This window comes from Platichthys flesus, chromosome 11, assembly GCF_949316205.1.
Source record: "Platichthys flesus chromosome 11, fPlaFle2.1, whole genome shotgun sequence".
Classification (NCBI taxonomy): domain Eukaryota; kingdom Metazoa; phylum Chordata; class Actinopteri; order Pleuronectiformes; family Pleuronectidae; genus Platichthys; species Platichthys flesus.
Window position 1 is genome coordinate 6773119 of NC_084955.1, and position 12265 is coordinate 6785383.

Consider the following 12265-nt stretch of genomic DNA (forward strand, 5'->3'; position numbering starts at 1 on the left):
GTGCATTGGTGCAAACTCCTTGTGGCATGTGCTCATCCACAAACAAGTCGGTGTCCTGGATACAACACAGTCGTAAGGAATAAATTGAAAAAGTATGATTTTATGAAAACAACCTGAAAAAAAAGTGTGCGCTTGGAAATTAACAGCATTATCAGATATATCTGCTGTGTGAATATGGCCTTTAAAGAAACCATGTGGTGCAAGGTGTGAACTGACATGCTTCTTTTTTTAACCCATAGACCCCGCAGACCCATGGCAGATCGGAGTTACATGTAAACCTTACTAACCTCCATAGACCAACAAAATGCAGGGATATAGTTTTGTATTCATGCTAATTCTGAGCTCAACTTTCATTTGGTTTCAAGTGTTATACATCCTATGTTTCAAAGTCACAGCATTACTGTGATGCGAGCATTCCATCCCTGACATTCAGACCCTTGACCACCTCCATAGTCAACCAGGGATGTATATTCCTACTGTTCTATTTAGGTGTTTTGGAGCTTCATGTAATGTTCAGTGCAAATACACCTTTTACTCAACAAGGTACAGCTCATTGACCTCTGGGTTATAATACAAGGTGGCACAATTCAAACCACTAAAGGCCTTGTCATACACTATACATGTTCGTATCAGCATGGGGCTAAGTGCAAGAAAATGTCCTCTCCAGTGAGACAACTGTACTCTGCTTCTGTATCACCTGTTTGCATGTGTGGTACATCAGCATGTGTTGCATCTATGCTCTATGCAAGGGTATCAATATATTTTTGGAGATGCTACATGGACTTGACACAGGTCGACTGATGACCATGGATGGTCTCTGGGTAATAACCCCCGTAGAATCAGACATTTCCTGGGGAGAAGAAAAAGGGGCTATAAGACAACACTTTTTTTCAGTTCCTTTGAGGTGGCGAATCTCAATATTAGAATCCTGCAGTAATAGCGACCAGCATATAAGACACTGATTGTTATTATGCATATGAGACAAAAACACGGGCGAGAGTAAATCTATATAAACCTCAAATATTACAAAATGAAATGCAAGGGTTTCCTTCTCAGTTGTTCAGTCATTGATTTGGTGTTTAATGAATTTCATTTAGAAAATAGCACATTGGACAGTCAACACCACAAGCGTCCTCCTGCAAGTGGATGGCACTCGCATCATATGCATGTGCATCAGAATCCAGAGTCAAATGCTCCCAGACACTCAGTGTATGAGACAAAGACCCTAGCAGGGCCTCCCAAAGTTGTTAGAGGAGCAACTAAACTAAAAGGTCTTACAGAAGCCAAGATAATAACTGCATATTCACAATATTCAATTCAGGCCGAGAAAGCACACCTGTCCTTACCACACCTGCTTTCCCCCGTATGGGTACGCAGACCTGTCAAACTCACATTTGGTGGGATACAAATTTAAAGGGGTACTTTCCAAAATACTACCTGCAATGTATCTAAATGTGACACTAGACAGGACCATGTGCATTTCTTAACCCAAATGGAATTGACTGTGTGCTGAAGGAAATGATCAGGGGTCACAGAAGTTAGATGATCTGATTCGTTAACCACCTGCCCCAGAGACAAGTTTTGATGGAGAAGCGTAACAAGCATTCCAACATGGAAAAGCTCTTAGTTGTTCAAGGTGGATTGAAATACGATCCAGTTGAGTAGCAGATTGAGGCTTTACCGAAGCTGTCATGGTGGCAATTTTTGTATCTTGTGTCAAGACTGTCATGAGGTTGATGTTGTGTGTTATAATGTAATCTGCCGGGGAATGTGGGCTTGAATGTATTGAACTGGCCTGCTGTCCTCTGCCTTGTTGTTACTGGTGCTACAGAAGTGAAGCTCTTTCACCAAATCTGTTTATTCCTCACAAGGAAAAAGTCAAAAATCAAAACTCCAATCTGCCATGTAACTGAGACCAACCACCTGAATCATCAGACTTTCCCTTTGAGCACAGACATCTCTACGTGGGCATCCATATGCATGCATGCATGCATTTGTGTATGTGTGTGTGAGTGTGCGTGCTGATGAGATGGTTTCCTCACAAACAGCTGGCGGTCCCTGCACCCCGCGAGCCAGGTTAGTCTGCGGCAGCCTCAGCAGCAGGCAGGAAGAGAGGGAAAAGCAGCAGGAGGAGGAGGAGCGGGAGGAGGAGGAGGGGGAGAAGGAAGCGGGGGAGGAGCTGAGGGACGGAAGCAAGGGACAGAAGAGGAGAGAAAGGAGCAGGAGGCGGGGGAGGAGAGGGAGGAAGGGGACAACCATGGTAATCATGGAAATCTAACAGACTAGAATGAGGGTGACAGAGACATTTTGAGCTGAAAGGCGATGAGGCGTGTGATTCAGTCCAAAATCAGTTTTCTGAAAGATTTAACTGGAAATTAGTGTGAGTAATTTTCCTATTCTAACTTATATGTAACACGCTGACTCTTTTGAGGAAGAGATTCATATCTCTATTTGTCCGACACTCAGTGACAACTTTACTCATGCAGATATTTGAGAAATCCTTTTGTTTGACATCTTATAGCTGAAAAGTATTTAATACATTTGATACAATCAGGTCCGGCCATTATTAAAATTACATTATCACTAGGCACAAAACAGGATCACAACACAAATATAGACAAAGCTCCCTCAAGAGTGAAAACGTACAAGTTATATCAAGTATTCATTTTATAACAAAAATGTGCTCATTTGTCCATTGACAAATCATCTGTATGTTGGGTGAACAAGCATCATTTTTTTTTGGGGGGGGGGGGGGGGTGCACCCTTTAATGCCTGTACCCTACAGTCCTGTGGTATTTAATGTGATAACAATTATACGTCACAGTCATGGCAACAGGAGCAGCGCTGCACTCAAGTTTCTTCTGAGCCTGAGCAGACAATCAGGACTCATTTCTATTAAAAATTCTTTGAATACTTATGTGTTTGGACAAAATAATTAAGCCCTACTTAACTGACCCTGGATTTTAATTTCGTGCAGCTCCATTTTTGTTTTTGTTTTTCAAGCTAGTTCATGTTTTGCAGATGGCCACCTCCTGTAATTTGGTTAGTCACTAAAGAACATGGCAGTTTTGTTTTTTTATACACCTACACTCCTGACTACACAGCCTTTGAGATGTTGGAACATTTTTACTTTCGTGCAATTTATGGAAGTTAGCTACTTACAGGTTACTTGTACTAAGTTAGACCAAGTACCCAAAGCTGCTTCTGTACTTGGTGCACAGAAACAGAAGCGATCTCTCTTCATATGCGTCTGTGGATCTGAACAGCCTCTCTGAAATAAGCGAGCTGCCAGCTATCAGTGATGATGGAACGTACTGAAATAATTCGAAGGAAACATATAAGAAAGACAGAACATGAGGGACAGAGGTTCCATATTCTTGGTATATAAATCAAAATGACCATCCTACAGAGGTCTGTGGTTTGTAAAGTTATCAAATGTTTATTCATATTTCGATTAAAATGATTAACAAGTGTATATGTTTTTCTGACAGTGCTTGATGTATTTCAACCTGTTTTGTGAAAGCCATAATCTCAAAATTATATACGTACGGTGTTTACATGTCTCTTTAACCATTAAAAATACTATTAACAGTACCTTACATGTATCAGAGGGTGTATGGCTCACTATATGAAGACTAGCTGCTACTTTTGCTCCTTTTTAATGTTACAGAAAAGAAGTAATTATAAAATGCAAATTGCAGGATGTGCACTGTCAAGCATGTGAAACACAACAAAAAGATGCTTAGCACCACATTTTTCAACTTGACACTTGCAGCATCATGGTGAGAAAACAACCCCCATATTGCAAAAAAGTTGGTGGTATTTAATTATATAGGAAGCCGGCAGCAATGAAACAAAAAATATATGGTTCCTTTTTCACCGATAAGCCTGATGCAAATGAGCACTGGACTGTGAGATCCACAGGCTACACATTACAGCATCTCTAATTACATTTTTTAGGGTTAGATCCTTATATTGGTTTTCAGGTAGGGGCCTTTTTTAAATATTTTATATAATGGTCCTGCTTAATGAGAACTGGGGACAATACAGATCTGTTCTATAAAAAATTGATACACTTCACACATTAGTCATTACCAACCCCTGGCAACAGAAACAAGAAGGTTGATTAGGACTCACTTTCTGATGCTTTGTAGTTTTGCATGGACAGCATGACAACAATTATTTCTTAGATGGCAAACTGTAGGTGGCTCAAAGTGTTTGGAGTGGCATTGGATTAAAGGTGGAATTGGAATGGGCCAAGGAATTAAATGTAACCCAGTATCCTTGGAATTAAGCTCACACTGGACAATTCAGAAGATTGAGGTCCACTTCAGGTTTGCAATTTAAAAACTAAAGTCATTATTTTGTTGGATGCATATCTGGTCTTTCACCATGGTTAATACCCCCCAAACCATCAACCTTGTCTTATCGAACTTTATCACAAGCAAATACTTGTGATAAAAACTACTTTTTTTTTAAATAAATTGAAACATTGTTAGTCAATATATCAACCTTGTTTCCTCTTGTACAACTTTACAAATGACTTGGCTGGTGTTTATTTAACTCACAAATCAGATAAAACAAGGAAATTACCTGTCAGATGAATAAATACACATCACTGATCACTGCCTACTTCTGCTGCCTCATTGCCAGCTCATTATAGTGGCAGATTATTTTCATATTCCAGATAAAATATATTTAATATCAACTGAAAAGAAGGTGTTATATTTGATCTTTGCTTTCAGAGCTACCATATATTTTTTTTAATTAGAAACATGCATTTGAAGATTATTCAGTGATTTATGTCCACACATTTTGAGCTCCTATTGTTGAAAGGCCAAATGTATAAGCGGGAACAGTGGTTTCCTCTGGTTAAACGCTACCCGTCTCTCGATTAGATGTTCCTACTCTCAGTGGCGTGCAGGGGGAAGAGCAACAATCTAGAACTTTGAAGGCTAGCAGACTGTCCATAATGCAGATTTCAGTGAATGTAACAAACTAGCAGCACTGGCGTGTTAGCCCGTTGTGGTTATCACTGGCAGCCACGTATGGCTTTTTCTTCAGGCTGGGCTTCTGGGGAGACAGGAGCTGTAGTGCATCATTGAACATCTTTGAACTGTGAGCAGGTTTAGTTATGGAGCACATCAAAGTGATTGTGGACTTTCCCCGGCCGCCATCAGAGACTAGAGACCCACTCACCCAGAAATTAAACTTCCTTCTAAACTGCTGATAACCCACTTCAAAGAATTTAATTAATCTGGGTTTCAGTGGAGAGCTTTACTCCTCAATGACCGCCTAAATGCTTTTTCACAAGTGTTTTCAGTCAACAAAGAGTTTAGTGAATCAGCATATACTTGCCATGGGCAGCTTTAAAACGGCCTTCAGATTCCAATTATAGTCGAACCCTGTGTTGTAGCAATCAAGTGATTCTATTTTGTCTCAATTCTGAGGAAATAACTGTGCAGACCAAAGCAAACGAGTGACAAGTGTGTCAATGAAAGTGCTCCACAAGGCAGAGTGCAGTACAAATGACAGGAGGGGTATTTGTGCATAAAATAGAGTGCAAGCATTCCAATGTCAGCACGACTGTGCAAATGATATGTTGCAATTTGAATGGAGAGTCTGAAACAAAAAGAGAAATTATATCCCTGCTCTCTGCTGCGTGGTGTCTGCTGGTATTCATGGTGTCTATTTATTTAGCTTATCCTGAATAGAAGATTAACGTTGTGTGGGAGAAGAGCAGTGCTGGATTGGACCTCACAAAAACAAAAAACTATCGATGCAAATATGAATAATGTTAATATATCGCCTCAGTAAAAAAAATTGTGCATTTATAAATTATTGGAAAAATGTGTTTTGGAATGTACAAATTCACGTGCGGCCCCTCAAGTTGAAACAACATCTCGGGAAGTTGTTGCGATCGCTTTATATAACTTCTTGAAATTTAGATGTCATATGGCCGCCTTAAAAATATAGTTAATGTCAGCAACATTTGGGTAATAAATATATATATCTTTTTTGCCAACATTACATTTGTAAACTGGTACTAGATTTTGTCTCCACAGAGATATAGTTTATTTGGTGTACTCCTAATAAGTTTAATTGTAGTCAAATACATTTTGTAACGTCTGTGTCATTCCCACATTCTGACTTAATAAAAGCACATTAACACACGCAATCAGAAGACTCCACATCCCAACTCAGAACACTGGATCATCCAAGGAGCACATGGATGCAGTATCAATTTGAACCACTGATGCCAACATGATTGCCTGCACCAACCTGAAGAAATAACCAGTGGATGTACATATGAAAATTGATGTCATTATTTTCTACCTGTGGTGTTTAGTGAATTGAGTGCACAGCAATGTATGTCCGAGAGGCAATAAGGCAACCAGCGGCCACCTACATAATGTAACATGTAATTTACCCCAGGCAATAAGCATGTAAAGAGCCCATCATGTACCTCTTGAGCATCATGCAGCCTTAATGCCAGAAGTACATCATCCCCGACAATAATACAGAGCAACAACTAATGTACCCCAAGCAGTTTTGTTGCCCACGATACATGGTGCAGACTCGGCCTGCATCCAACATACCTCAGAAAACAAGGCTGAGCGGGTTGCATCATGTTCCTTATTGCCCTAGTCCCCCAACAGTGCTCCCCTTAATACCAAATGTACAGTATGTAGCATGCTACTTCAATCATAGGAAAATGTGATTGTCTGTGTGCAGGTTAAATAAATCATGTGTATATATGATTTTCATATTGAAGTAAGTTTTCTCTCTTGATGTTTACTCATCTTTCATTTAGCTTCTTCCCCTTAAATTGGTTTGCCCATAATGTTTCATTATCTTACCATTTTATTTGATCTCATCATTCTTATGTGTGTTTTAACTGAACAGATAATATCATATGCCCACAGTTAACAGACATTGGGTGGGTAATGTATTACTGATCCTACACACTGGACCTTTAAAATATAATACAGTTAAACAAGTATAAATTAACTTTACTTTTTAACTGCTGGGAATACAAAGGGTTTGTTGATAACGATAAACGATAAACGATAAACTTTATATAATCTCGTAATAAAGTATCGTTTTTGTAAATGTGCGTCATCTTAATTGCATACTAGTATTATGAATCATAAATGCAGCCCCCTGAGCAGAATATTTTTTTCTTATAATTTGAGGCTCAGTTAAAGTATTAAAGTAAATAATTTGTTTTTTAATTACTGATTCATCCTTTTAATCATTTGATGAAAACTGTGTATAAGGTGAAAGCTACTCATCATGTTTGCCCGTTCATGTGATTGAATGTTGTGTAGGAGGCAGTATGACTGCGGGTCACGGACACATTTCAGCAGGTAAATAGAAATGTGATGAAGTATCTTTATTAACCCTGGCTACCAATGCCTTTACACCTATTATTGTGCTTTCAAAACATATCTCCAGGCTGTGATCGTGTGTTTATGTGAAATTTTTATAAGGTGCATTCATACCTGTGTAATACCATGTGTGAGTGTTGTGAGTGTTTTCCCTTCATAAAATGACTTGGCCACTTGGCCAAGTTGAAACATTGTTTAATCAACACAATCAAATGTTGAAAGAGACTGTCTCAATATCGGATATATTAATAACTGCAGAAATAAAAAAACTGCTATTTTACAAAACATCTAAAATGTGAAATTTCTCACAGCAATAATACACAGTTTATTCTCCATGTAATTTGTGGCATAATTTTTTCTCTGTTCCTTTCCTATCTATTCTCTATTAAATGTCTGCTTTTACAACAATTATGGTGATGAAACTACATATATTAAAAGTGTGACAGTCAGTCATGTTATTTATATTAGCGTCAGGCTAACAGCTTTTATGCTATAATGCTAGCACCTATCTCCCATTAGACTTATGCAATATAAATAACAATTACTGCCCTTTTGACTGTAAATGCAAAGTTTATCCTTCATTGTATAAAAACATAGATTTATAATGTTACATATATAATACAAACTATGCTATATAAAGTTAAAGAGTTATTTGCTTCACAGCAGGTAGTTATGTAGTAAAATCCATGTGTATACAGTTGCAGCTTCATAAAAAGACCAGACCCTGTGTAAAAATTGAGAAGCACTTAAGATATGATTGGCTGCATCAGAAATAATATAAGCATCACTTGAATGTACTCATATTTTGTATAGTGTCCTACAATGAGTTGTTGAACATGACCAATGAGATTAGATTTCAATTGCCAGTCCCCTAGGCACATGTACTCAAGGAGTCATTTCATTTTTTTTCCATTTATAGTTATTTGTATGTTCAGTTGCCCTGCAGTATTTCTCCAATGGTGCAGGTGATGGTATCAGCAACTTTAAATCGTCACAATGTTGCAGGGAAGCTCAGGTCTTGTGTTAAGTTCCTGCACTGATCTAGAAAAGATCCTGTATGTGTGAGCTAAATGAGGACAGCTTCAGTAAAGGCAGGATGGCAGTTTGCAGAGTGGAAATGGACAGTGGAAGTGATTGGGGGAGGTGCAGGGTTAGTGGATGTGGCTGCTGAAGACGTGAATCATGCACCAGAGCAAACATTTGCAGTGCAAGTGTTCATGGTCCAACTCTATATTACTACCAGCGCTCCAATCATGTTTCCCATTCCCTCGGGAGTGTCAGAAAGAAAAACACAATTCAGTAGTTTTGGGAAGTTTTAGATCATGTTAGATTACAACAGAAAAAAAAAGTTTCTGGAGTTTCACTTGAGGTCATTTGAGATGGTGGTTAAAGTCTAGCTTGGATCCATGGTGACAGCAGAATTCCTCACGTTTCTTATCTCGTTGTCGCCATTGGGCCTATGTGAATAAATGCAAAGAAACCAAACCTTATCTTACTGCATATGAAATAGCACTGTCATTAAAGTGAGTTTCCACAAATTGCCAAAAAAGGTTATCTATTTAATCTATTTATTAGAAAATATAAAATGAATATATTGGCATATATTTTGTATCATTTTGTTAACATTTTTAAATATTTTTGTCTTTGCCATGAGACTATCTTCCATGGCAAACGTGGTTATGGTAAGAAATTCTGCTATCATTGTTTTAAGTAACAAGGCAAAGATGACTGTCAGAGGTGGTTCTTACCTTTTCAAGTTGCGCGTTCTGTCTGGACTTGTAGATGAACTCCCCCACAGCCACGAACACGGAGAGGACAAGTCCCGCGGCGAGGACGATGAAGATCCCTCCGATGTTCTGCACTCCGAGGGCGCTGGCCTCCTTGCTCTCCTCCTCTGGACAGCCGTTTCCTCTCCACCACTTCTCCTTCATCATGTGCAGCTTCCCTTCCTCCTGAAGCTGCAGGATGGCAATAGTGATCCTATCCCTGTACGGAGAGCCTGAAGGACCAAAAAGAGGCGGTCAGCGTGTGCACCCAACATGACCAGATCAGTGCCTTTATCTTGTCTGTAAGGGGACAACATGGTTTGGTAGCGTTACTGAATACTGACTCGGATGATCAATCACTTTCTAGTTTTAGTATTGAGTGCAAAACCCATGGTTATATTTCAAGTGACAGTTAAAGCAGACTGCTCTTTGTTTCTCTTGACTTTCATTCCTTTACTGTTTTACAAGCATTTATGTGCATTTGTTTGGGTAATCATGGTGAAAAGGGTCTTTATATGTTGTCCTTAGGTAAGCTCTTTAATAAACATATTTCAGATTATCATTTCGTTGACGAAGATTTAAATTTGTTGGACTTTCCAAAACCTACTTGAACTCTACAATGACAAAACAGTCCGTGGCGGTTGTTGTTGAAATGTGGGTGTTCTATTTGATTCAGTTGTTCCGATGGCCGTGTCAAGAAGGTTGTGTCTTCCCTGCTAGCAATTTCCTGGCTTCATGTGTCCAACTGAGTCTGTCATTTGTGAAATCGTTTTCATAACATTTTTCCAGAAAGTGGAGCAGAAAATTAAGCTGTTTAAGTTAAAATAGTTCCTCATAATAGCTTAATTTTCAAATTTAAGCTATTACAAAGGTTTAAATTGACATGAACCCTTACTTTCCTCAAAGGCCTCTCAGGTTTAATTTTAGCTATAATAGCCCCTCAGTTATGAAACATACTTAGCTGACTGTGCCATCAGGTCTGGTAGGACTTAGTGTTTTCCAGGCCTTTTTTCTAGTATGCATATAATTGTATCCAATATTTATCCAATAGTTGGGTTAAAAGCCAAATACCGCCATAATTAATTCCATCGTTATTATTTATTTTATCTATTTATTTAATGCTGTGGTTATAGAGCCTCTTATGTCCCTTGTGTTCCCAAATCTGCAAAGCACAGTTTTACTCCTTCATTTCTGTATCTAGTTGGGTTTATTGTGTTTTGGAGAATTTCATTCAAAAGTCCCTTTATGAATGACATTCATATGTACATATACAATGTACATATGCACAATGACAAAAGTGAGAATGACTGAAATGTCATGCCATTGTTCCCATTAGCCCAACAACAGTAAACCTAAAATACATCAATGGGGACTCACAGTTCCACTCATTTTAACCTGTATAGTGGTCTAATTAAAACCAGTTGCCATGTCAATCCGTGCTAACGTTTTCATTGTGAGCCCTTTCCCAGGCTTAATAGGTGAACGTTCCCAAAGCAAGATTCGTAATGTTCCCTTCTGCCCATGTGAGATGTCTGCAGAGCACTTAAAGAACTCTACCCTCTTTTTGGGTTTTCCCAGCAACACCTGCACCTTTAATCCTGTCGTTCTCCACTCAGATAAAGCACTGCAGCCCCTTCCTCTGCTCTGCTGATCAAAACCAGTCACATGTTGAGATCCCTGATTAAACCTGAAGGGTAAAGACTTGTAAGAAAAAAAACTCACACTCCTCAAACCTCTCTGTGGTACAAGCCTATATGCTGCAATCAGGATGCTAATTCAGCTTAACTAATTAAAAAAAAAAAGAAGAAAAAAACTACTTCTAACACCTATTATCACAAACACTTAAAATGAACTCTCCCTTGGGCACTGAGAGGAAAACATGTTTGGATTAGAAAACATTCTGGTTGTGTAGCTCTGGCCGAGCAGCATTCTGTGAGAAGTAGTTAGTATGCAGAACCAGTTAGCTACCATATAATTTAGTGGCCCCAACAGACTCTAAAAAGTGATAATAATAAAGTGCACTCCCATGTTGGAGCTTAGAGCTGCAGCTCTCAGCCGGGAGGTGGTGTGGCTGCTGTCACGTGTTCTCATTTTTAAACATCTCCTCTGTCCTTCATCTCCACTAAAGGGCTTCCGGTATCGGACTCTTTAATTCAAAGCAAGCGCCAAGCGGGTTTCCAAAGCATCTATCTCCATGGTGAGGGTGAATGTGGATTGTGCTCCGGTTCTTGTTATTCACTGTCATCGAGAGTAGGTGCATTCCCTTCAGCCCTGGAGTGGAACAATAAGCCAACGTTTGTCAGATAAATCACCCGCTACAACAAGTAACAGGCAGCCTTGAAACTGGGCCCACTCTGCCTGATCAAAACAAATGTGCAGGATGAAAATGATTACCGTGTCATACAGTCGAGACCTGTGCCGCGCTCTGCCAGCTGCCTTTTTTTGGCAAAAGTTGTGTCAACCACATTCACATGAGCATGAAAAGGGTGAACAATCGAATGCCTCTTGACCGCCTACTGACTGTCGCTCTGCGGAAAAGAAAGCAACAGTGTTTCCTTCCTCAGTGGGTTTTATATTAGAGATGTATAAAAAATATACTGCACACCATCAGATCTTCCACCATTTTCCTAAGGGGAGCCTGATGGCGTTGGGAGCTCGGCCTTGGCTCTGATACTTCAAGGTTCTGTCAACATCACAGCCTTTATACTCGGCTACGAATAAGTCCCTCTCTGGATTCTTCTGTTTTTTACACACAGCAAGTTTGTTCATGCACAATAATTCAATTTCAGAGACACATAGCGCTGATACTGCTTTAGTCAAGTTTACCTTCAGACTTTATACTTACCACTGATGTAGGCTCCATTTGAATTGTCTTTGGCCTTTGACAAATAGGACCCCAATGTCTTCACCAGCCATCTGACAAACTACTGTTTGTTGGCAGCAGTGATCTGGCTCTTTGTTTGTCTCATATCTGTCTACCAGGTCCTTCTCTGTTGTGCTTTGGGATGACTATGACCTGCTCTCTTCTGTGGGATCCTAATGGGCTTTATTCCCGGTTCCCATTTATTCACCATGTGCATGCTACCACTGGGACAAATCGTGCATTGA

At 39.4% G+C, this 12265-nt stretch overlaps 1 protein-coding gene across 3 annotated transcripts in view; it reads right to left on the reverse strand.

Annotated features, from left to right (window-relative positions):
- grik2 (glutamate receptor, ionotropic, kainate 2) overlaps positions 1–12265 on the reverse strand; it is a 221194-nt gene that overhangs the window by 12648 nt on the left and 196281 nt on the right. The window contains exons 15-16 of one of the 3 annotated variants that reach the window (XM_062399698.1): positions 9140–9390; positions 8821–8848 (exon numbers count right to left, since the gene is read on the reverse strand). In XM_062399698.1, the coding sequence (XP_062255682.1) occupies positions 8821–8848; positions 9140–9390 (279 nt within the window). Of the gene's footprint in view, positions 1–8689; positions 8849–9139; positions 9391–12265 lie in introns of those variants that run through there. The other 2 variants (XM_062399700.1, XM_062399699.1) reach the window with 2 other exon arrangements.